Source organism: Lemur catta, chromosome 7, assembly GCF_020740605.2.
Source record: "Lemur catta isolate mLemCat1 chromosome 7, mLemCat1.pri, whole genome shotgun sequence".
NCBI lineage: Eukaryota > Metazoa > Chordata > Mammalia > Primates > Lemuridae > Lemur > Lemur catta.
This window is the reverse complement of record NC_059134.1, coordinates 67,525,904-67,551,984: the sequence shown is the minus strand read 5'-3', so window position 1 is coordinate 67,551,984 and position 26,081 is coordinate 67,525,904. Positions and strand designations below refer to the sequence as shown.

The window sequence follows — 26,081 nt, the reverse complement described above, 5'->3', positions numbered from 1 at the left end:
AAAAATATATATAGAAAAATTAGCTGGGCATGGTGGCACATGCCTGTGGTCCCAGCTACTCGGGAGGCTGAGGCAGGAGGATCGCTTGAGCCCAGGAGTTTGAGGTTGCTGTGAGCTAGGCTGACGCCATGGCACTCTAGCTTGGGCAACAGAGTGTGAGACTCTGTCTCAAAAAAAAAAAAACAAAAAAACCCAATTTGAACTGAATGAAAGTACAACATATCAGAATTTGCAGGATGCAGCTAACTCAGTGCTCAGAGGGAAATGTATGACTTTAAGTGTTTATGTTAGAAAGAAGAAAGGTTGAAAATCAACTGCTTAAGCTTACACTGTAAGAAGTTAGAAAATGTGACTTATTTTCAAAGAAGTAACAATAAAACTATCAAAAGACTTTCAGTAGAAACAATGGGAGCCAGAAGACAATGCAATGATATAATTAAGTGACGAAAGACAATGCTAACTGCCAACTTGCGATCTATATCCTATGGAAATATCCTTTAAAATTGAAGGCAAAAGTGAAGTGTTTTCAGACAAAAAAATCCTGAGAGAATTACTCTCTAGCAGATCCACACTAAAAGAAATGCCACACGGAGTTTTTTAGGCATAAGAAAACCACTCTAAGATGGAAGCACAGTGATGCAGAAAAAAATGAAGAACCCCTAAAACAGAAAACATATGTGCAAATCCAAATGAAAACTGTGTAAAATCATAATTAAAATATCTATGGGTTTAAAATATTTATAGAATTAAAATACATTACAGCAACAGCACAAAAATTGGAGGGGGGAAAGGGAGTTTGAAGTTTTCTAAAGTACTTAGGTTATCCAGGAGGAGATAAGAGAACTAATTTCACATAGATTCATTTTATTCACCACATGTACTCTCTAATAATTGGGAGCTAAACAATGGGCACACACAACCACAAAGAGAGGTGCCCATTGTAGTCTCTTGAGTAACCACCAGAATAATAATGAACAAACTATACATAATTGCATGCAGTATATACAATGTACAGCATAACTAGTAAGTAAAAGAGAGAGAAATTAAATTAAACTCTTTACTAATCCAAAATAAAGCAAGAAAAGAGAAAAAAGGAACAAACATCATATGAGGCAAATGAAAAACAAAGGCAAGCTGACAAATTTAAATCCAGATATATCAGTAATTATGTTAACTGTAAGTAGACTAAATACTCAAAAGACAATGGCCATCAAATTGAATTTTTATATAAAAATCCAAACTAAATGCTGCTTATAAGAAAGATACTTTGAATATAAGAACATAGTAAGGTTAAAGTAAAAAGAAGGAAAAAGAAATATATGAAGAACAAACCAGAAGAAAGCTAATATAGCTATACAAAATATCAGACAAAGACATTAAGGGAAGAAATATAACAAAAACAAGGGACATTTAATGATGATCAAAGTGTCAATGCAAAAGTATACAATAACAATCATATATGTGTACACACCTAATAGCATAGTGTCAAAATATACAAAGCAAAAACTTATTGAACTAAAAAGAGAAATAATCAAATCTCCCAATCATTGCTAGATGTTTTAAACATAGCTCTCTCAGCAGGTGACAGAATAATGAGATGAAAAAAATCAGTAAGGATATAAAAGATATGAAAAAACATTTAATAAATTTGACCTAATTGATAAGTAAATTTAGAACATCACATCCAATAATTACAGCATATATATTCTTTTCAAGCACAAATGGAAAATGTACTAAATTGGTGAAATGCCAAGCCATAAAGCAAGTGTCAACAAATCTTAAAATACTTAAATCACACAGAGTATGTCTTCTGACAGCAGCTGGAAATCAACAAAATGATGTAGAAATTGTAGTGTGTCAGAAAACAATATACCACAATGAAGGCCTCAGAAGCTGCTCTCTCTGGCCTTCTCTGGCCTCTCATTCTCCCCCAAGGCTAGCCATAGGAACTAGAATCCCTCTTCCCCAAGGTAGATCACAGAAACCAGACCCCTTTTCCCCAAAGCCAGCCATGAAACCTAAAAATATTACTCTAACATCCCCCTGCCTTTCTGTGTAAAAACTAGCCATAAAGAAATTATCTGACCTAACTTGCTTGACTGTGGGTCATAACAGCACCCCCATTCCAGAGAGTCCTGTCCCGTACCCAGAAAGAAGGAATGCTGCACAGAGAGGACAAGAAGAATCTGAACAGACAGGCTTTGCTGTGTTTCCCAACTTAGTCTGTTAGCATTAGATTATACCCTTTTTGTCCAATCATATTTCTACATGGCTGTTCATAATTTGTTGAATCTAAGCATAAAAATGAACAGTTTCCCCTAGATCTTTGGGTCTTCATTTTGAAGGTTCCCATGTCACATAAAACTATTATCAAATAATTTTGTATCCTTTTTTTCCTATTAATTTGCCTTTTGCCAGTGATTTTCAGTGAATTTTCAGAGGGCCAGGGGGATATTTTCCCTTGGCTCCTACAAACTTAATCAATACTTTTTAAAACAACCTATAGATCAAAGAAGAAATAAAAATAAATTGAAACTGACTGACAATAAAATTATCACATAATAAAATGACTGGAATGCAGTCAGAGCAGTAATTAGAGAGAAATTAGAGCTTTTAAAGAAAGTATATATCATACAAAAGAAAAGTTGAGAATTAATGTTCTATTATCCATCTTAAGGCGACAGAGAAAGAAGTTGAACCTAAAGATGGTAAAAGAAATAAAATAATCAAGATAAGAACAAATTGTGAGAGACAATAAAGATAAAACAGAAATAAAATAGAAAATCAACAAAGGAGAAATTTGGCTCTTTAAAAAGACAAATAAAATTGATTAAGAATGATTAAGAAAAAAGGGACAGAAAAGACAAATTTCCAATATTAGGGATGGAAATTCCTACAGAGTACTAAAAGAAGCTATTATATAAACTATTTATGACAATAAATTTGAAAATTTAGATAAAATAAGTAAATTCTTTAGAAAACACAATTTACTAAAACTGACACAAGAAGAAATAGAAAATCTGAATAGTTCTCTATCTATTAAAGGGACTTAACTCATAATTTAAAAACATTCCACAAAAAATTTCTAGGTTAGATGACTTCATTTGTATATAAATGTTTAAGAAAAAATAGCACAGATATTTAGAAACAAAACCCATCAAGAGAATAGAAAAAAATGGAACACTTCCCAATTTGTGTTCTGAGACTAGCATAAGCTTGATACTAAAACCTGATAAGGATACTGACAGAAAGAAAAATGCCAGGCCAATACAACATATGAACATATTAATAGATGGAAAACTCCTAAAAATAAATTAGTAAATGCAATACAGTTATACATAAAAAGATAGTACATTATGACCAAGTTGGGTTTACTCCAGGAACACAATAATAATTTAACGTTTTGAAATCTATATAGTTCTAGTCAGAATAATTAGGCAAGAGAAAGATATAAACAGCATCCAAATTGGAAAGGAAAGAGTCAGATTATCCTTCTTTGCAGATGACATGATCTTACATTTAGAAAAACTTAAAGATTCTACCAAAAAACTCTTAGAATTGATAAATGAATTTAGTCGAGTTGCACGATACAAAATCAACATGCAAAAATTAGCAGCATTTCTATATGCTAACAACAATTAATCTGAAAAAGAAATTGAGAAACCAATCCCATTTACAATAGCAAATAAATAAACAAATAAAACCACCTAGGAATAAATTTAATCAAAGAAGTGAAAGATCTCTACAAGGACAACTAGAAAACACTGATCAAGGAAATTCAAGAGGACACACAAAAAATGGAAAGATATCCCATGCTCATGGGATTGAAAGAATTAATATTGTTAAAATGTCTATACTGCCCAAAGCAATCTATAGAGTCAATGCAATTCCTGAGAAATTACCAATGTCATGATAAAATTTGTATGGAAAGGACAGTGTTTTTAATAATAAATGGTGCTCAGGAAACTGGATATTCATATGCAGAAGAGTGAAATGAGATCCCCATCTTTTACCACTTACAAAAATGAACTCAAAATGGATTAAAGACTTAAATATAAGACCTCACACTATGCAACTACTAGAAGAAAACATTGGGGAAATGCTATAGGACACTGGTTTGGCCAAAGATTTTTTGGATAAGACCCAAAAGCACAAGCAACAAAAGCAAAAATAGACAGATGGGAGGGACTACATCAAGCTAAAAAGCTTCTTTACACCAAAGGAAACAATTAACAAAGTGAAGAGACAACCTATATAATGGTAGAAAATATTTGCAAACTATTCATCTGACAAGGGATTAATAACCAGAATATAGAAGGAACTCAAACAACTCGACAGCAAGAAAATCAAATTATTAGGTCATTAAATATGAAATGTCAGATTTCAAATCAAAAGTGTAGTTTATCATATTTCAAACAAGGAGCAGTACAATTAATCAAAGTTTGTGCCTAAACTATCAACACAGTTTTGCCATCATAACAGTAGCTCGTTTATGCCATCAGCAAAGAAGCCTGGAGAGCAAGTGGTGATGAAATTGCAAAAGGCATTTTCCACAGCTTGTTGAGAACTGAATATTTTTCCTCATAAGAAGTGGTCCAAAGCCTGGAAAAAGTGGTAGCTGGTGCAAGGTCTGGTGAATACGGTGGATGACAGTTTCCAACTTCAGCTTCTGTAGTTTGAGCAGCATTGTTTGAGCGACATGTGGTCAAGCATTGTCTTGCAAGAGGATTGGCCTGTCTCTATTGACCAGTCTTTGTTGCTTAATCACAAGCATCCTCATCATTTCGTCCAATTGGTTGCAGTAGACATCTGCTGTAATTGGCTGACCAAGTATCATGAAGCTGTAGTGGATAATACCAACACTAGACCACCAAACAGACAGCATTAGCTTTTCTTGATGAATATTAGGTTTTGGACTGTGTCTTGGCATTTCATTTTTATCCAACCATTTACTGAACATTTGCAATAGTCAAAAAGAATCCATTTTTCATCACATGTAACAATACAGTGTAGAAATGGGTTGCCTTTATATTGTGACAGCAAAGAAAGGCAAACTTAGAGACGATTTCTCTTCTGACACTCATTTAATTCATGTGGACCCATCTATCCAGCTTCTTTACCTTGCTGATTTGTTTCCAATGCTCCAATATTGTTGGAATAGTAACGTCAAACCTTGCTGCTAATTCACACATAGGTTGAGATGGATTCGCTTCCACTACAGCTGTCAGCTCATCATTATTCACCTTGGTCTTAGGTCACCCGTGTATCTCATTTTCAAGATTAAAATCACCACGGTGGAACTTCTCAAACCATTGACATACTGTGTGTTCGTTAGCCACATCTTTCCCAAACACTTCAGTTACTTATTGCACAGTTACTATTGCACTGTGTGCAATAGCCAAAGATTTGAAGTAACTTAAACTTTGTATTATGAAGGACTAGGTATATAAATTATGGTACACCATAATTTACAGAATGGAATACTATACAGCTATAAAATAAAGGAGAAAGTTCTTTATGTACTAACATGGAATGATTTCCAAAACAAAACAAAAAGTATAAAAAAGATGTGTACAGTATGCTACCATGCTATCATTTGTGTAAAAAAAAAGAAGAATGGATATTAGATGTAAATTTGCTCCGATATGCATACATTCTGTCTACAAAAATACCCAAGAAACTGACAATAATATCTACCATCATTGGATAGGACACAATAACTCAGGTACGAAGAAGGGAGAGAGGACTTTTCATTTTGTGCCTTTTGTACCCTTTGACTTTGAACCACATAAATGTATTAGCTATCAAAAAATGCACAGCACATTAAATTTTACAATGTGCGATATAAGGGTGTAGTTATACTCCAGCCTGTCCATGCTTGCCCTGAACTTGGCTGAAAACAAAGTCTCTTGTAATCTATTTAGCTGCTTGATTACAGTACCTAAGAAGATAAATAATTTTTTACTTGAAAACTAATGCTCCAGAATAAAAGTTAAATAAGAAAATAAAAAGGTAAAAAAATAAAGAAAAACAAAGTTGTTCAACAATAGTGACAGTAGAATCATGGTTTGTTTAAAGTAATCAAACAAATATCAACAACAAAAAAGAACTCATGCAAATGTTTAGCTAAACTGTCTCTAAGGGAATATACTAAAACTTTGGCAAGGAGGAGAGGGGATGAGATAATACATTTTACTTTTTATTAGATATTTCCACATTGTTGGATTATTCTGATTTTTTGACATATTAATTCATTTTAGAATTTAAAAAAATTAGTCAGATTTAAATATAAAAAAGCCCATGTTGACATCGGTAACCAAACATACATAAAAGTGTTTAGGCAAGTAATTCAAAGGAAAGAAAAAGTTATATGCATAAAAATATTCATTCAACACCATATATAAAATATAAAAATATTCATATATAATTTATATATACATGAATACCTATAAGTTAAACAGTAAGAAAATAATTCATTAAATGATATATCCACTAGATAGAATATCAATTAAATCACATTTATGTAGACTATGTGATAATTGGAGTAATGCCTATGATATAATGTTGATTAAAAAAAGATACAAATTTCCATGTACAACTTAGTAAAAAACATTCCTATGGAAAATGAGTGGGAAAGTGGTAGAATTATGGCTGATTCTTTGTCTCTTTTCAACACACTCTATAACATAATTTCAAAACTAATTTTTCAGATTATTTTCAAAATTTTCACCTTCAAGTTTTCGTACTTTTGTCAGAATTCAATTTGAAAAGCAAAAAAACCACAGTAAAAGGCGCCTGCTTGTTAACCCAATGAGGATGACTAACAGCCCAGCACGAACCCTAGATGTTTGTGAGGAAAGAGCCACTTACTTGCACGTCCCGCTGGGGGAGGCGCGTGGGCTGCCTGGCGCAGGGAGGTGCTTCTCAAAGGCTGCACTGGCTTCCCCAGGGGCTGGGCGCCGTCCACGGGCTGCACCTTCCCCTTGGGGCTACCAAACAGGTCCCTGATGTCCTTTCTCTGTCTGCATTCTTGAAGGAAACTCTCAAAAGATTTGTCTTTGAGTCTGAGGGAGGAAAACAGTGAGATTCTTTTCTTTGGAACCCTAGACGCCTCTGGGAAGGTCTCTTGCAAACTCACTTTCTCGAGGAGTGTGGGGACATCTTCCATCTTGCTGCAGGGCGGGGACGTGAGTGCAGGAAAGGTCTTGGATGGCCGATTGGGCAAACTGTGGGTGCGGAGGGCAGGGGCAGGAGGGCTGAGGTCTGAGTACTGGGTTCCCAGGGAGAAGGCGGCTGGGGCCCTGCCCGCCACTGCTCTCCCCGGGGAGTGCTGCTCCTGGTCTCTGCTGGAACTGGTTTTGCGCAGGCTGAGCAAGCCAGTGGGCAAAGTTTTGGATTCTGGCTTGGCCCAGGCCTTCCTCGCGCGTTCGGAGTTGGGGAGGAGGGGCTCCAGGGACCTTCGGATGGCATTGGCTATGAGCCGCAGCGGGGACCGGGGTGGGGGCACGCTGTGCTCCCCTGGGGCTCGTTCTGCCGGGGTCCCCATCTCCTCCGGAGCCTGTCTCTGGGCTGGCAGGGTCTCTCTCACCGGCTGAGGGAGCAGCAAGGGGCGGACTGGTTTCAGCATTCGGCCTCCTCTTCCGTTCTCAGCACTTCTCTGGGAAGGCCGCTCCCCAGCCTCGAGGCGCACCCTCTCCGGGATGGAATCGTTCCAGTCCAGCAACATGGTCTTCTGCTCCTGAGTGAGGACCAACTTCTTTAAGCCAGACTTCTTCTCCTCCGCCAGCTCTGGCCCAGCCTCCTCTCCCCTCCTGGGTCCAATATTCCATTCTCCAGGGTCTTCTCCACCCCTGGGAGACAGCTCTTGGTCTGGCACGCACCTGTCCTTACCCCCAGTGGGGTGTGAGCCTCTGTGGATGCTTCTGGTGTCCCGCAGAGGGGCCTCTGCCTCCTGGCACCCATCAGAAGCCTTTTCCGCAGGCTTTGCATCTCTGCTGGGGCTCACTGGCCGGTATTCTGCCCCCTCCGGCACCAGGCGATGGGGCAGATAGAGGGGAATCTCCCTGGGTGCCCCTTGGGCTCTGGCTCGCCTCAGAAAGATTGGGGTGGGAGGACTGTGATGACCTCTGGAGGCCTGTGAGCAGGGGTCGTAAGCTGTCACCTAGAGGGGATGGGCAAAAATGGCAGTTATTTACAATTCCCACCATTTATTTATATGAGGAAGGCGAATCTCAATCCATAACTGCTGCCTTTCTTTTCTCTAGCTCTCAGATACTCAAATTCAAAAAGAGTTTTGCCTAAGATGATTTCAAAGGGCTGCTCTTTGTTCTAAGTGGCTGCCTTGGGACCTGCCAGGCTCTGCCTGGAAGCCCTGAATCAGCACTTATCAAAGGCTTTTCTGGGTCCCACATTGGGTCGGCAGGAAACCAGAGGGGAGGCAAAGGCATGGCACCTGCGGTTGACAAGCTCCTGGGCTGTGAGGGCAGGGCTGGCCTGGCCTCTGTGGATGGCCAGGCACGTAGGAGAGGACAAGCTCCTCCTTGGCTTACTCAGCCATGCTCCCCACTAAGGGACACGTGCCACCCATTGGCATGTTCCTCCAACAACCAAGCCATCGAGGTAAGGAGAAAAACAGTCACTCTCTCTAGAGCTGTGGTAGACCAAGGATGGCCTTTAGGACCTGCCAGTGACCCTTTTGAACCTCACACCTTGCACCATTGAGAAAGGAGCTATTTCTAGCATGCAGGAACTGGGACTCTAGAAGGACTGGTTGTACCCTCCAAGAGCTCTTGTGCCCAGGGGCAGGTCATGAGACAGGGGCTTCACAAGAGCACACATCTTTTCTGTCTTGTGTGCTCTGCTTCCCAGAGAGAAGAGCCCGGCAGGTAACAGAGGTTTGATGAACATGCGGGATGTTGCTTCCAAGGTTCTCGGATGCTACCGAAGGTAACCTCACTTCTGTGCCTGCCGTCCTCTGGCTGTGAGCTCCTCAACACCCTCTGAGAGTTCCTCAAGGGAAGAGCATATGTCCTAGCACCTCTGCCTCCCAAGGTGCAGCCCAACACCTGCACAGCCTATACCTGTAAAGTGTGCTCAGGGAGTGACTTGGGGGTGGCCATGAAGGAGCAGCATTAGCTTTCACGAAAGGCACATGTGGGAAAGGCTGGGCTGGGCCCCTGACAGGGCATTTCTCTGGCCCTGGCTTTGCACTTGGGTTGACCTAAGAGCACTTAGAATCCAGAGTTAAGAGTGGAAAGTTGGAGGCAGCTCAGCTTCTAACACCTGTGCAGGGCCCTCGGGGCACTCACCTGAGGTGGAGAGGAACCATCCAGAGCATTCCTAGGGATACTGGTTGAAGAGGAAGAAGATGGTGGGGAAGACGAAAGAGAGGACAATGAAGAAAAAGGAAGAGACAGAGAAGGTTCCTTTGGAGGTGACACAGTTCTTTTGTTCATTGACGTCAAACCTACCAAGGAAAGAACACATCCTCCATTACAGAGCTGTTACTACCTTATCAAGAAAGGAGGAGGTTTTATTAGCAAGTGAAGCTTCCATTCTATGAGCAGAGCCAGAGAGAGGAAGATGTCAGAGGCCGGTTCAGAGGTCCCCGGTGCCCGTGGCTTGGGACATGGAGGAGTGGGTATAGGAGTGGCAGGGTCCTGTGGGGGAAAGGAGGGGCCAAGATAAAGAGTCTAAGAACCATCGTGTTTCAGACTCACGTGAGAATGTTCCTAAGATGTAGCAGGGAGTCTCCAGAGAGTTTCTTAGAAACTGGCATCTGCCTCTAAAGATTCCCTAAAGCCACTGTGGTTGGGAGCTGGGGCCGTGTTAGATCACTTAGTCGGTAAACCACACAAGACGCCAACCATTTGCTATGGGCACAGACAGGGTAGACATTCTCTACTAACAAAAGGGGCTCTTCCTGCTCACATTTGCACCAAGGAGCTCCCAGACGACGGGTAGTTTGAGATTTTTAAGAGATCACAAGGGAGGGAGATTCCAGTGAGTGTGGAGTCATGTGAAGCAGCACCTGGAGTGGGGTCCACGCCAAGCTCCCGTGGGTCAGGGAACAAATGGGATGCAGCATGGCTGCTCCGAGACGCGGGAGGAAGAGTGGAGCAGGGGCCTGGGGACAGCCCTGCTCTGAGCTGTGGGGAGCTAAGATCCTCCAGGCAGAGCAGAATCCTGACACCTGTGGCTTATAAGGTCAGCCAAGCTCACGTGCACGTGCATGTGCCTTCTCCCTCTCTCCCTCCTCCCCTTGAGTGTGGTAACCTTAAATCGAAAATCCCAGGCATTTTTTCTCCATATTGGACCATTTCAGATCATTTGTCTGCAAATAGATTCAGAAAAATGCCATGCACCCTTTCAGATTTGCCCACTCAGTGTCTGCCCTCAGCCCAACCAGCTGTCCTGGGAACCATAGTGTCACAGAACGGATGTCCCTCAGAAGTGTCCCAGGACCACTGCGCCTAACCAGCCCCCTCTCTCGTCTGACCTCTGACTCCTGCTTCTGGCTGCTCAGCTGACCCCTTCGGATTCCCCCCAAGGCATCCAGCCTTCAGACTGTAGCTTCTCAGCCCAGCACAGTCCCCTGGTCTCAGTTTCTGGGTGAGAGGCTGCTGCTGGGGGACCCACAAAGACTCGGTAAACTGAGCCCCACCCACACAGGGGGACCACTCGGGTGGGCTCTCAGAACGCTGCCCTGCTTTGCTCATACACAAATGCGGGTGTGTCCCACCATGCGTGCCGGCCTTGGGTTCTGAGCAGATGGTGCCACACCCGGTGGGCGAGCTCCCGGGGTGGCCGCCCAGCGTGCTGCAGAGGGAAAGGTGACTCGGGAGCAGATGCGATCGCGGGCGGGCAGGAAGGAGCTGCCGGGGAGGCGGCTGGCCTGCCTCCCGCTGCCCGCACCCTGCTGCAGCCCACAAGGAGAAGGTTCGAGCCTAAAAAGGCAAAAGTTGTGAGTCAGTTGTTGTCTTTCTTCCTGTCCTCGGCTTGCCAAATTCCTTCTTCCCCTCTTCCTTGCCCCCTCATTCTCCTCTCTCTGCCGTCTCCTGAATCAAACTCCTTCACAGGTCTCAAGGCCCCTCAGCTCGGCAGACTGTGTTTTTGCTCCCCCCGAGGAGTGCCCTGGCACAAAGCCAGGGCCACCTTGGGAACCAAGCCTGACAGAAAAGCCCGGGGCTCCCAAGGTCATGACCCAGCAAGGCTCCCTCTTCCCTTCTCTAATCCCCACCGCAGCTCGGGGTCTCTCTCTCCACACGTGGTCCTCAAGTGCTGTCTTCACTCGAGCAGGGCTCAAGGAGGTGGAGAAAACCAAGCCCTTGGCAGCCACTCAAGTCACTGCCTGGGAGGTGGGCCAGTGGCAGGGGGAGGGCAGGGGAGCCAGGGCCCAGCTGGGAGCCAGTGGGGAGGCCAGCGCTGTGGGTCCTCTCAGAAGATGGTAAAAGGCAGCCTGGAACCCCACGCCCTCCACACTCACACCAGCTGCCTGACCCTGAGCCGGCTACTTACCCTAGGTTTCCTCATCCCCAGTGGGCAGCGTGGTGCAGCTCTCTGGGGTGGTTGCAGGAAGGCAGTGGCATAAAAAGAGCTGCCCAGTGGTGCAGGACACAAAGGAAATGCCACCTGTTCGTTAAATAGGAGTTCCATCCCTTTCCATTATCTCGCACACACAAGTGGTGTCCAATAAAGACACTGCTGAACCCCTCACCCATTCCAGAGGGGGCTGCACACTCACCCCACTCAAGGTTTCTCTAACTGGTGGGCCCAGGAACCCCTCATTTGCTAACTCAGATCCTCCTCCGCCAGCCCTTTCCTTGAAGCCTGGGTATGGCCCACACAGGGCTGCCCTGCCTTCTTCCTGGTCCTGGGTGCTGCTGGCCCTTAGGGTCCCTTTGTGCATGGAGGGGGGTGTTGACAAGCAGACCAGGGCCTCAAGACAGCCTCCAGTCCTTCCTGGGGGTCCTCTGGCAATAGGGACTTTCTCCTAGGTCCCAGAAGTCATGGTAGCTGGGGGAGGGTACCAAGGGCAGTCTCCCAGCCCTGTCTGCCCTCTCTCTGGGGCTTGGGGCCGGCACCGGCTGTGACAGGCACCATTGCCTCTGGACAGCAGGGATGGTGCCCTGTGTTCTGCTCCCTGGACAAGAGCAGCCCTGCCTTTTGAGGTTTCCTTTTGGGAAAAATGAAGATAACCAAAAAGATGGCTCTGGTGGCTTTCAGCTGTCAAGATTTTTACAAGGCTTGGGATTCCAGGTGCAGCTTCGCAGAATTTGGAGGTTATGGAAAGCACAAATCCCTCTCAAAGTCTTGGAGCGCCCTCTAGGGGCAGCAGCCTGCTCAGGCCTGAACCCATGTGCTACATTTGCATCCGGTCCAGCCAGCTTGTTCCTTGGTTCATTCATTCATTCAGCAAACAAGGACTGGGTTTCTCCTCTGGGCCAGACCAGGTAGACACTAGGGCTACAGAAATGGTTCAGACTCAAGCCCTCAAGCCAGCTCTCATGCATACTTGAGAATCAGCCCTTGATCCTCCTTGATAACTCAAGGCTGAGATCCCCGGCCCGCCCCAGAAACACGGAGCTGCTCAGCTGTCTTCTCTCCTGCGCCTCCTCCAGCACCCAGACACTGCTGGGGCCAGGGGTGAGGGGTGTCTCCCACCAGCCTCCCTGCTTGCACCCCAAGCTGGGTGCTGGGAGTTCCTGAGGACAAGACTGAACGCTCCACTGGCAGCACTCAGAAAAGTGGGCTGGAAGTGTTGGGACAGACTCTGCACCTACACGGTTCTGTCGCGGGTGGGCAGCAGGTCCCCCGGGCCCTGGGGAGGACTGGGGCAGGGCAGTAGGCGAGATAATGGACATGTGGAAATGTCAACTCCCTCTGTCCTTTGCTCTTATGCCTGGGGGGCTATCCGATGATTCAAGAGTTATTTTAGGGTGTTGCAGGTGAAGCAGCCTGCCCGGGAATGCAGCTCTGGTTCCTGCTCCTGGGGCGCCCGTCCCAGCCGGACCCAGTGAGAGGGTGGTGAGTCCGGGGCTTGCCAGGGAGTGACTCACTGGCCGGCAGTTAGCCTTGACTCACAAGGAAGGAAAACCAGGGCTCTGTTCCAACTGCTGCAGCATTTCCGGTAGAAACCCCCGTCTAACTCAAGGCCTTCCTGGGCCCACCTCTCCTGGGGCGAGGCTGGCGAGGGAGTGGGCATGGGGGGACAGGAAGGTGGTGAAGGACTTAGAATCGGATGAAGAGTCCCTGCCCCTCACTCAGGGCCTGGGCGGGGAATTCCTGCTCTGTAACTGCTGCAGAGCCTGGAATGGGGGCCAGCCAGGGTGCTGTGGGACTGTGTGTGGTCACTGCGCCCCTAGAGGGGGCCTGCTGCCTTGGCACCCACCGCAGCCCTGGTCCTCACCCAACCCTCATCTTCCCAGGGATGCTTGGGCCAGGGCCTGCTCAGAACAAGGAGCGGGGCTGTGTGTGTGCATGTCCGTGTGTGCACGTGCTCGTGTGTGCTCGTGTGTGCATGTGTGTGCATGTCCGTGTGTGCACGTGCTCGTGTGTGCATGTGTGTGCGTGTACACAGATTCCTGTTTTGCATGAGGCCATTAAGCTGACACCTCAGCCCAACTCCAGTGTACAGAATCAAACGGTCTAGAGTCCCTGGACCTCAGCGTACCCATGTGTGTTTCAAAAAGCTTAGAGCTGATGGCTGCTTAGACTCTGTCCCGGCAAGACTGCAGAGTCCTAAGGCCCCATGATTCCAGAGTGGGGGGTAGAGGGGGACGGGAAGGTTCCCCAATCCCTTGGGAAATGCTTCTTCTGGTCAGCAGTGGAAAAGCCAGGCGTGTATTTAATTTCTGGCCCCTCCAATCCTGGAGGTCATGTCAGAGAAGATGCCACATAAGGAACAAGAACAGCTGCCCCTGAGAATTAACCAGAGAACTCACACCTGCCCCCGGGACACCCCCACCCCACCCCAGAGAGCTCGTGACTCACTGGACTGGAATTCTCTTCTCCAGTTCTGGTATTTGCTCCGGGTTGCAGACTGGAAGCTACTGGCTCGTCGCAGAGCAGCTGTGGAAGAAGCAAGGGGCAGGGAAGGTGGGGAGGGAGGAGGAGTCCGTTCACTGTGTAGAATAAACAGGGATTTTTCTCCTATGGCCCATTTACCAAAACTTAGTAGACCAATGAACCCCTTCCTTCCCCCAGACAGCACTTCCCTGTCTCCACAATACACAACACCATGCTTTCCATTCATTCACTCACCAAACATTTATTGAGACCCTGCTATGGGATAGTTACTGCCCTTAATCAGAAAATGCCCCAAATTCTGAGCCGTCATTCTAAGCCACCGATCATTAGTATTTACATGCACACTGTAGACATGCGCACATATATACGTACATGCATACATTCATTCATTTATATCAGAACAGTTCTTTACAGCTGAGGCCTCATATCAATGTTCCGTGTATGGAACAGGTAAAAACTGGAGCTGCTCTGATTGAAGTCAGGAAGCTGCAGAAAGTTCTACCCTCCCCTGTCCCCACAGAGCCCCGGAAGCCCTTTGGAAACCAGTTTTAACTGAAGCTCTGGACAATCCACTGTCGCGACCCCTCCTGTTGGCCTGGTTCCAATGGAAACACGTCTGCAGATACTGTGTACTTCGTACTGAAGACCGTCTGACCAGCGGGGCCTGGAGGACTAGCTGAGCACACCGAACAGCACACGCATTGGCCATTTAGGGCGTGAGGTGGGATCCAAGTGTGCCTGTTCCCAGGCAGGGCCCTCAGATCTGTTCTCAGGCCTCTGTGCCCCCAGCACATGCAGAGAGACAGAATGGGGACGGGGCAGCTCTGAGTGCTCACACAGCTGGGGCCAGGAGGTGAGGAAGGAAAGGAAGCTGGCGGGAGCGATTTGGGTGTGGGAGGATGGGGGTAGGGCGGGTCTGAACACAAGACTCTCTGACCCCAAGGCCCAGCTGGCCCACCCCCTGTCCCCCTTTCTTTCTAGAAACAGTCCTAGACACCCTGCTCCCTGCCAGGCCTCAGAGCGGGGCCTCCGCTCCTTAGCAGATGGACTGGGCAGCACAGCTGTCAGCCACACCTGGGGGCTCCTTTCCTCAAGTCAGGATCCTCGGCTCCTTAGACTCTTGGCCCCTCTTCCTCCCTTACTCCACTAGGAGACGCTTTGTGCCTGCTCTGCCGGGCAGGTCCCAGTCCCACAGGTCGGCTCTCAAGATCAAGTCCGTGGGTTGAGGAGGAGCCTGGGCGGACGGGCACTTAGTCTCCCCATCTCCCCGCTGCAGTGTAGGTCCACTTCCTCCCTGCCAAGTGCAGGCTGGGTTTTCCAGCCTGGATGTTTTGCATAAGGAGCGAGCAGGCTTTAGTACAGCTACGTCCTGCTGACCAAAGTTAACCATTTAACCTTGTGGAATGGAACTTATGAGAAATGGCTAAAATTCATGAGAAATTTTCCATCACTGGTGTTTACACGGCACACATACACACATGCATACATTTTCACCACAATGAGAATGGAACAATAGGCTTGGGTAGTAATGATTTCTTTCTTTCTTTTTTTTTTTAAGATCCCAACTGTGATTCTGGGAATTGATTTCATCTAGTAATTTTGAACAGCAAAAGCAGGACTGGTTCCTTTCTTTTTAGCTTATATTTTATAGGTACTTAATTTATATTTATTTTAAAGGAGCGCTTACAGGGATCGTAGTACATGACCTGCTATAAAAACAGGCAGAGGGTAAGTACTCTGCCATGTGGTGCTGGCGATACCATTTCATTGTTGCAAACTAGTGGTGCCCTCCATATGCCATGGACCATCCTGTTATCAAATTATTGCCAAAAAATTATGGATAAATACCAATTCTTCTTAGCCAGAATAATTTGAGGGCAGATTGTCCTCCTAAATCTAACTGGTGTATGGCCAAGAATCCAATGCACTAGATCAATTCATGTTGTTGCTTGGGCATGCTTTGCACACCCAGCTCACGCAGGCAGGCCCTCCACAGAGCTGTGCTTCTGAGATTCCCACCATGTGGGATACGGTCCACTGTGTCGCAGCACCCGGGGTGCTCAGGCAAAATGCAGACACTTGGCCTCACTGCAGATCCAATGAATCTGAATCTCTGAAGATGGGAACCTGGGAATCTGACTTTTAAACAAGACTTTCAAGAATCACTGAACCAGATGTTTTAGGGGAGTGTTTTCCACGGCCTCAATAATGCAGGGTGTAAGCAATGTTTCAGACCGTCACCTTGGGCGTGCTCTATGAACTTCGAGGATATGATTGGTCTCTTAATGTGCTGAGGCAGTCCTGGAAGTCGTCTTTTAAAGTGTGGGAAAATGTATGTAATGTAAAAATTACCATTTGAAACATTTTTAAGTATAGAGTTCAGTGGCGTTAAGTACACCCACACCGCTGTGCAACCATCGCTACATCCACCCCAAACTGAAACTCTGCAATCATTAAACAATAACTCCCTCTCCCCTCTGCCCCTAGTCCCTGGTAACCACCAATCTACTTTCTGTCTTTATGAATTTGACTGTCCCAGGGGCCTCATATAAGCAGCATCATATAGTAGTTATCTGTTTATGACTGGCTTACTTCCCTTTGCATAATGTCCTCAAAGTTATCTATGTTGTGGTGTGTGTCAGAAGTTCCTTCCTTTATAAGGCTGCATAACGTGTCATAGTATGGATATACTACATTCTACATTTTGTTTATCCTTATGTCTGTTGGTGGGCATTTGGTTTGTCCATCACATTTGGATGAATGTGACTAATGCTTCTATGAGCATGACTGTACAAAGCAGGAGTCTTTTTAAAGCAATATCCTGGTCTTGTCCAGCCTTCCCTTAGCTCACCTTGGAGGCATTTTTCCAGGAGAGAATTGTGACTAATGAAGGTCTTTAACACCCACACAAACTGCATTATTTGGTATAGGGATGGGGCCACTATAACCAGCAACACAAAGCACAATACTTAGACCTGTGTCAGAGATTTTAACCTCACAATGTGGTCTGCCTATCAGTGATCAAAGCAATGATGGATGAAAATTCAATAAAAATTGTTTGAAAGTCATACAGTCTATTCATGTCTCTAACTATTCTGCATTTTATCCTAGAGTTAAACTGGACTGTCAGAAATGAAATGCTTTGGCCACACTGCCTTACTCTCTCAGTTCTCTCATCCCACTGGGAGAACTTCTTTCACTGAGTTATGTGTGGTTGGCATGCCCTTACCTGCCAGCAAGGGGTAATACAAGAAACAGCCTTGAGGAAACCATGGCTGCATCTTCTGAGGAGCTGTTGTTTAAGACATGATCTAATACATCTCTCAATATCATCTATTTGACATGAGCTGCAAACTTGCTATAGAGTGAAGCATCAGGAAGAGCTGTCCCTGCTCTGAGACCTTGCTGTAAACTAGTATATTTTTTCCTCATGAACAATGAGATTAATAATTGTCTGTGTTTCCTTTTTTAACATTAACTGCCAGAAAACTCAGAATTGAGCTTATGATTCAAGGAGACCAACTGCTTAGGACTATGGTCTGCCTCTCCGGGATCTATACCTCCTAAACCGGTTCCGTTAACCCTGATTATGATGCTTGCTTTTTCCTATATATGGATACATAATTTTGTTTTATGCCTTTGTTATAAGTTGCCTGAAATCCCCTGGCAACTGGGGGGAAAGGAGAAATGGGGCAAAGGGATGAAAGGCAGGCAGACTTCGTATCTGCAAATGAGGGGGCTGCAGCCCAGGGAGACGGAGGCTGTACAAGGCCAAGCAGTAATCAGAGGCAGGGCTGGACCCAGCTAGGCATGGGGCAGTACTCAGCTCATTGCCAGTGCTAAGCCCTTATGGACATCCCACAACGGTACTTAACAATTGTGTTTTGACGACAATTTTTCCTTTTTAAAAAAGGCTCATTTGGGAGGATAAATTCAGAGTTTCTAGGATTTAAAAATATCTATACTAGTTCTTTCCGGCTCCCAGCCCTGGTCCGGGGGCAATTCTGCTCTTGGCCACCAGAGGGAGGTGCAGGACAAGTTGAGCCCCAGCCCTCCCAGCCGGCGAAGGCGGTTGTCCTGACAGTGGCAAGTCTCAGCCTGTTCCTGCCCAGGCTCTCCCAGAGTTGCCCAGAAGTCAGACGATTTGGTCCCAGGTTGCTAAAGACAGCTATTTTTAGGAAGGAGAGCAAGAGGGTGGAGTCACCCAGCACTGACTGCACCACTGTGGTCATTGCCTGGCCACGAGGCCCTGGGAGAGCCGTCAGTCAGTCTGCTCACCTGCAGAACAAGCCTCATACTTACCTTCTAGGTCACCCTGGGGATGAAAGAGGCCATGCCTGGGAAAGTTCCGGCCTGTTACTGGCACTCAGTGGAGGTGCACTAGTTACTGTGAGCAAAGTCTGGGTGTCTCCCACGAGCCCCCAGCTCCAGAAATGGCCCCCGTGCTGCCCTGAGGCACGTGCCCAGGGGGTCCCAGGGAGGCAGTGCTGCCCAGGGAGTCCCAGGGGGGCAGTGCTGCCCAGGGCTGCGCGTTGTGCAACAGCAGCCAGGCCCCCCTGCCTTCCCTCGGGGGCTGTGGATCACTTGGAGGGCCCCTAAGGAGATACACACACAGGAGGCAGGAGAGAGACTGCTCCGGGCAGGAGAGTCCTGGGGCCCTTATCTTTGCCATCCTGTGACACTGGACAGCGGCTAGGCCCCGTGACATCTTCCCACATGGGATCCCAAAGCTTCTCATGGAGAAGGGCACCAGGCCTGGACCCAATCTCCTCACTCTCACCTGTGCCTCACTCCCTAGAGATCCCAGCCCCACTGCCTCCGAGCCCGAGGGCGAGTCCCACTGTCACCTGGTCTTCCATGGGGAAAATCCGGCTGTGGGGTCCCCGCTCCCTCCCCATGTCCCGGAATCAAGCGTCTGGGCTCTGTGCTCACCATGCACACCTGTGGGGTCCTCCGGGCACTGTGGAGAGGCCACCCTGGTCAGGGGCTCCCTCAGGGAGACGTGCCGGGTGAGGGGCTGTGGCAGAGGTGGGGACTCTGGCCGCTGGTACCTCTCTTCACAGGGCTCTGAACTGGAGGCCTCGCTGCCGCCATAGTCAGACTCTGCGTCGGAGCTGGAGGAGGAAGGAGGGAATGGTGGTCAGGAGCCCGGGAACCCACCCCAACACACACCCACACTGCACCCACCCACGTGCCTCCCACAGACCTCAGGGGCCTGGGCAAGACCAGCGGTTCCATCCTCTGTGCCCAGGGCCCAGCCTCCGACTGTACTGTGCCCCCCAAATTCCTATGTTGACATCCTAACCCCCAGGACCTCAGAATGGGACTGCAGTCAGAGATGGGGTCTTTACAGAGGTCATTAGGGTGGGCCCTAATGACTGGCGTCCTTATCAGAAGAGGACATTTAGACACAGACGCGCACAGAAGGAGAGCACCACGCGAGCAGGAAGACGCTGCCTACGAGCCAGTGAGTGAGGCTGGGGACAGACCCTTCCCTCAGATCCCTCAGTAGGAACCAAGCCTGCCCACACCTGGATCTCGGGCTTCCAGCCTCCCGAACTGTGAGATGATAAATTTCTGCCGGTGAAGCCGCCCAGTCTGCGGTACTTCGTTGGGGCAGCCTGAGCAGAATAGGGTGGGCTCGGATCAGAGCGGGAGGAAGGGGCCCAGCGGCTGTAGGGTGGCCCATCCACACACAGGCAGGTATTCTCGCCTCACCCAGCCCCGGCATGACGCCTGAGGTCGCTGGGGTCAGCAAGCTCAGCATTAGGGGCTGGTCCTAGAACTTCTGGCATTTGCATACTGCTCTCCTGCCCCCGGAATGGACGATGGACAGAAAAGAGCCCGGAGCAGGGAGGGGGTTGTATTTAATGTGGGCCTTAAATAACTGGTGGGAACTCAGAGAAGTGGAGGCAGGGGGTCCCAGGCAAGGGGGACAGCCCAGGCACAGTGCCATGATGGGAAAGCACAAAGCCTGTTGGGCAGTGACAGTTTAGTGAAAATAAACACATTCTCTCTCTCTCTGAATATGTAAATCCAGCACAGCTCTTACCACGAGGCCCCTGACCTTCGTCTACCAGTGCTCGTTGGTGGGCTCCCTGTCAACAGAGTGCTAAGCCTGGCTGGTCACAGTGCCCAGTCCTGTCCACCGATTGGTCCCCGAGGTGGTTCTGTGGCATGGATAGTAGCAGTTGGGGGCCTACCTTGAGATCTTGACCTACGGACGTGAATTGGTGGACATAGTTTGAGACCGTCGCCAGCCAACAGTCCCACCGTGGAGACAGTTTCTCTGTGGGCTGCTGCCAGACCAGCGTGCAGAGGGGTGGTTGGGGGCACGGGTGGTTGAGGCTCTAGCTCCAACCCTGCCTGCAGTGGGGACCAGCCTTGACTTTGCCTTTGTTACTGAAGCTAGTTTGAGCTGGGTTTCTGCGTGTTACAATGGAAACAGCCCTGCCTGATTGGACGGAGAAGACAATGGAGGCCTGTGATCCAGCGTCCCTGCCCTGGGCCCTGCCCTCCGTCTCAGCGAGTGCTCGGTCACTCCGCAGCAGTGGCTGTCACGCAGAATCACCTGTGGGACTTGCTAAAATGCACGTTCCCACTCCAGAGTCTGCACAATCAAGACTTGGTGAGCCAGGCGTCCACACCCACAGTCTCCATTTCCCCTTACACTGTCCCCACACCTCCTCCAGTTGGGTTCTGCTCCTGCCCTCTGTGTTTGTCCAAGTTAACAACAATCCTCCAGCCGGGGAGTCCAAAGGTCATGCTCTAGTGCACCTGACTGGACCCTGGGGCAGCCTGTGACACAGTGAGCCACACCCCCTTCCTGAGACACTTCTCCTCTGGCTCCCCTGCCCCGTGTTCCTGGGTTCTCTGCTCCTAGGGGTTTTGCCAGCTCCTTCTCTGCCCACTGAAAGTTCCGTGCCCAGGGCCTCTCTTCTGGGCCCAGCCCTTCCTTATCTGCAGGAGCTGTTCTTACTCCGTAAGCACCATGGCAGAGCCCTTGGCCCTGAGAGCCCGTCCGGTCCCCACCCCCAGGCCTGCCTCCCAGATCTTCTCACCTACACGGTCAACTTCAACCGCCTACTCCGGGTCCACCCGGCACGGGCGTCTCAAACCCAGCAGGTCCCAAGCTCCATTGCTCCACAAAGGCGCACCTTCCCTGAAATCTCCCCACTTCAAGGCACCAGCCATTCAGTCACTCAAGTCAAACTCTGGGAGTGACCCTGGAATTTGATCTTTCCCTCTCGTTTGGTCCTTTAGCAAGCCCATCTCCATCTCCTCCCCGCCACCCCCTGGCCCATCCACTCTCCTCGGTGAGGCCTGCTTAGCTTTGAGGATCGCAAATGAGGTTCACTATTCCACTTAAAAATTCTCTTCGAATTACAGTCATGCCCTGCAGAATGATGTCTTAGTCAGGAACAGACCCACAAGGTTACCATGGAGCTGCTGCCGACCTCCCGCATGAGTTCGGTGTGTCTGGGGACAGGCCCAGGGGCTGCATGTCTGGTAACCACTCCAGGTGATGCTGACGCAGGTGGTGGGGATGGCCTCTGAGAAACAGTCAGCCACAGCACCAGGGCTTCATTGCTCATGTGTCCCCCCCCATCCTGGCCTCCCCACCCCCACTCATCTCCATCTTGCAGGGGGAGGGCCCCGTGGGCAGGTGACATCCACTCTGCACCCCTCCACTGCAGCCTGCAATTGAGCTGCCTCCTGGGGAGAAGACAGTGGGGCCCGGCCCTTTCCCTGCTCTGAGAAAATAACAATTGCTGACACTTCTCCTGCTTTTTATGTGCACGAATTGTTTGCTCTATACATTTCCCATAGGTTAATACTTTGATGCTCACAACTCCCTCTGAGACAGGTACTGCGACTGTCCCCATCTCGGGGATGAGAAAGTGGAGGCACATAGAGGTCACTGGCAAGCCAGTGGGGAGAAGGCCAGATCTGGAATGCCGTCCCCTCCTCCAACCCTGGTTCTGCCCTCATCCCGCAGTAGCCCGTGCATACCTGCTGTCCTCGCTGGTGACCAGGACACGCACAGCCAGCACGTCCTGCCCCGCTGCGTCCTCCCCGGGGCTGATCCTCACTGAGGTCCACTCGGAGGGTGGGGGAGAGGTGGCTCCCACGTCCACATCGCTGCTCTCCAGCTCAGGGACACTCTTCGGCTTCTTGGGGGAGGTGGGCTCGTCTGCTGGGAAGAGAACAGGTCTAGAGAGACCGTGGGAATGGATGGCCCTGGCAGGGGTCCTCCCAAGGGTCGGGCCCCCTCCGCGACACTCCAAGCCTGACCTTCACATCCTCCGTGCCACTGCTGGAGCTGCACCCCAGCCACCTGACACCCCAGCATTTAGAGCACACCTCCCACGTGCAGGGCACGAACGTACATGTCATCACATTTAACCCGGAGGGAGGGTCCTGGTGCGTTCAGAGGGCCCGGCCCAGGCCCAGCCCAGGCGCAGCAGCCTCTGAGCTGCTGTTGTCAAAATGGCCATGTCCAGCATGTTGCTAAGGCCAGTGGTCACACGTTGGCTCTCACGTTACTGGACACACCACCACACTTGATCCAGCTGACCACTCCCTCCTTCGAGAAATGGCTTTTCTCTCAGTGTCGGGGCATGGCCTGGCTCTGGCCTCCTCCTCCTCTTCTCCCCTTGCCCCGGTAACACTGAAATGTCCCAGGCTCGGTCTTGGAACCTCTGCTCTCCGTCCACATTCTCCCTTGCTGATCTCATCTGGTTTCATGGCTTTAAATAACCCCAGACAACAGTGACTCCTGGATTGACATCCCCAGCCTGGACAGTTCCCTGATTCCAGATGCATGTGCACTGCTGCTCATGTGGCATCTCCACTGGGACGTCTCACAGATAATCAAACTCGATCTAAATCACACTCTTCAAATGGAGATCTTCCCCATTGCAGTGAGCGCCAAGCTCAGCCTCCTGTGGCTCCAGTCAATGCCTCACACCATCCTTGACTTCTCTGGTTCTTTCCTCTGTCACACAAGACACCAGCAACTCCTGACAGCTCCACCTTCAAACGCGTCAGGATCCCAGACCCCTCTCACCACTGTCTGCGCTACCCTGACCCAGCCATCCTCGTCTCTTGCCTGGATCACAGAAGCTACCTTTCCCCGGCCTCCCTGCCTTCCCTGTCACTGTGCCCCAGCCCTCAGTCCACTCTCACACAGCAGCCAGGGTGACCCCGTTAAAACCTAAGTCAGATCATGCGGCCCTCTGGTCAAATCCCTCCGATGGCTCCTCATCCACTCAGAGTGAAAGCTGAAGGCCCCACCTGGCCTTCCAAGTCCTCTGTCACTTAGTCCCCTGGGGCCCCGTAACCTTATCTCCTAGAACTGTCCCCAACCTGCTCTGCCCTGACCATATCACCTCCTTGATGTTCCACCAGCACTTGGGGCATGTGGCCTCCTTGGGCCCCTGCACTGCTCTTGCTCCTGCCTAGAACACATTACCCCAGATATTTTCACCCAGGGCTCGCTCACCGACCACCTCCCAGTCTTCGGTCTGACGCCACCTTCTCACTGAGGCCCCTGTGCTGTCCTAGTTGTCTCACCTTCCAATAAACTGCACAGTTCTCTGTTATTTTGTTTACTGTCTCTCTCCTGTGACTAGAAGGTGAGCAGTGGCTTTTGTCTGTTTCACCTGTGGCTAGAATTGTGCCCAGTGAAGAATAGGTGCTCAATAAATACCTGCTGAATGAGCTCATGAATGAGTGAGCTCCAGCTCCGTCTGGGCTGCTAACTAGCAGGGTGACCCCTTCTCTGGTCACAGTGGAACAGGTGTCTTTTTCCCTTCCTCAGGCGGACGCCTCACCTGAACTTGGCTCCTGGGTCGTTATCTCCTCCCTTTCCTGTGTTCTTACCTTCTTTTTCTACTGAATCGTTTCCATCAGTATTTGAAGATGCTAACGGCTCTCCTGTCTTAAGAAAAGTCCTTTTGATCCCAGTCCTCACCCCCAGCCCCCGGCCTACTCTCTCTTCTTCCTTCCCAGCCAGTCCTCTTGGAAGAGTTTGCTACACTCTCCATCTCCACGTCCTCATCACTTCCCTGTCCCTGTAATCCTGCCTGTGGCCCCACTACTCCCCACCTGCCCCCAGCACAGTCCCCAGCGGCCTCCTCGTTGCTGAGCCCAGTTCCCAGGGCTCTGGGGGCTCTGCTGCCCCTCCCTGCTCCTGGCGACGCCCGCTCTCCCTGCCTCTCCACTGTGCCCTCGGCCCCCGGCTCCCCGGCCAGCCCTCTAACACCAGGGCCTTCACGCTTCCACCTGAGCCCGCGCGGCTTGTCACCCCACACCTTCTCTTGGGGACATGTCACCTACTCCCTGCCTGTATTTACCGCCTGTGAAGATAACTCAAGAAATTTTGATTTTTATGTGAAATGCCTCAAGTCTTATACTGTACAGGTCCAACAAAACACATCTGCAGGCAGTCTTAGCCCGTGGGTTGCCAGTTTGTGTCCCCTGGTGTGTGTGTACACATGTGTTTACACTTCTGTTAGAGTGACCGGGGATGGGAGGCTTCCCAGGAATAGAACTGGATGCTCCGCTGCATAGTAATAACGGTGACATGATGGTGGCAACAGTAGCAGTGGCAGTCATAGCACTAGCAGCTTACTTTTCTTGGGTGCTCAATATATACCAAGAACTCTTTGAGCATTTTGCATATATTAAGTCTGTTAAACCTCACATAATCGTCTCAGGAAAACATTGTAGTTAACCCCATTTTCCTGCTGAGAAAACTGAAGCTCCACAAGGGTAAGACGCCAGCACATGGTCAGATATCCACACAGAGGATGGGGACAGTCTGCACGTCTGGGAGCACAGCAGAGCCACAAGTGGACAACATTGAATGTGGCCTTTATTCCGGGAGTTTTGGCTGGAATGTGTCCGAAGTTCTTCACGCCCTCCTGTAACTGAGTCACACCTGTTCTGTGGCTTTGCAGTCCCTCCCACTAGAGTCGGTGGGGTATATGTCCCTGCCGCACTGATGTGAGGCTTGGCTGCGAGACTTGCCTTGACCAGTGGATGTTCACGGAGGTGCTGTGAGCAGATAAATGGGCTTGCTGGTTTGGCTGGTCACTCACGCTCCTGCTAGGTTACTGTGAAAAGAGCTTGTCCCAGATGGCCACTGCCCCTTCAGCTGGGGTCCCCGATGGAAGGGCACAGGGAACTGACCTGGAGCCAACCATAGACCTGCAGCCTGCAGCCGAGCTACCCAGCCAACCCACAGGCTCATGAGCAAGAAACAGGCACGATCAGCCACTGAGATCTGGGAGGCTGCTGACATAGAATGGCCTGGCAGAGACCAGCTCCATACCCGGCTCCTACCTGAGTGCAGGCAGGTGTGGACCAGTGAGCTGTGGCCCAAACGCTTGCACACCCATAGATGTGCCCTCCTCGGATGCAGGCCTGTGCTGGGGGCTTGGAGAGGCACCAGCCACCATGGCCCCTGCCCTCGAGGATCTCCTCCTGTCCCATGGAGGAGCCAAGGCATGTTCACAAATATCTGCATCATCAGGTAGACCATCTACGAGTGAGGCAGGGAAGAGGCGGAGGGGAGGGAGATCTGACTTCATGCAACAGACGCTTTGGGTTGAAGGCGCCACTCCAACTGGGCTTGAGGCTGAGGGGCGAAGAGCAGTGGAGCTGAGGGCAGCCTGGCAGGACAAGGTGGCCACACGCAGGTGAGCCGAGCCGGGCTGCGGAGGTGCCAGCCCCACAGCCTCCCACCGCAGGGCTCAGATCAAACCTGTGGGGAACACCTGGGGGTCCGGCTTCCAGAGACTTCTGACTGAGGGGTGGAACAGGGGTGGGCTCATCCTGGCTCCCTGGACTCCTGGAGGGTGGAGGGCATGGCTGACTGATGGCCCCCCAGTATGGCCGGGCCAGGGCCAGTGTCCCTCACAGGGAGTCTGGACATGTGTGGAGGGTGGGGCTGGAAGGCAGAGACTTTGTGGAAAGGAAGCTGGCACCTCCTCTGCCCCACATGCCCAGGCCATGAGCCCCAGAGCGGGCCACACTCCTCTCCTGCC

General features: G+C 49.4%; 1 protein-coding gene across 14 annotated transcripts in view; it reads right to left on the bottom strand.

Moving 5' to 3' along the window:
- MICAL2 (microtubule associated monooxygenase, calponin and LIM domain containing 2) overlaps window positions 1-26,081 on the bottom strand; it is a 217,109-nt gene that overhangs the window by 39,317 nt on the left and 151,711 nt on the right. For 12 of the 14 annotated variants that reach the window (XM_045557535.1, XM_045557534.1, XM_045557543.1 and 9 more), the window contains 5 exons: window positions 22,042-22,225; window positions 18,961-19,142; window positions 13,993-14,070; window positions 9,309-9,466; window positions 6,871-8,161 (listed from right to left, as the gene is read on the bottom strand). In XM_045557535.1, the coding sequence (XP_045413491.1) occupies window positions 6,871-8,161; window positions 9,309-9,466; window positions 13,993-14,070; window positions 18,961-19,142; window positions 22,042-22,225 (1,893 nt within the window). The remainder of the gene's footprint in view (window positions 1-6,870; window positions 8,162-9,308; window positions 9,467-13,992; window positions 14,071-18,960; window positions 19,143-22,041; window positions 22,226-26,081) is intronic. The other 2 variants (XM_045557547.1, XM_045557531.1) reach the window with 1 other exon arrangement.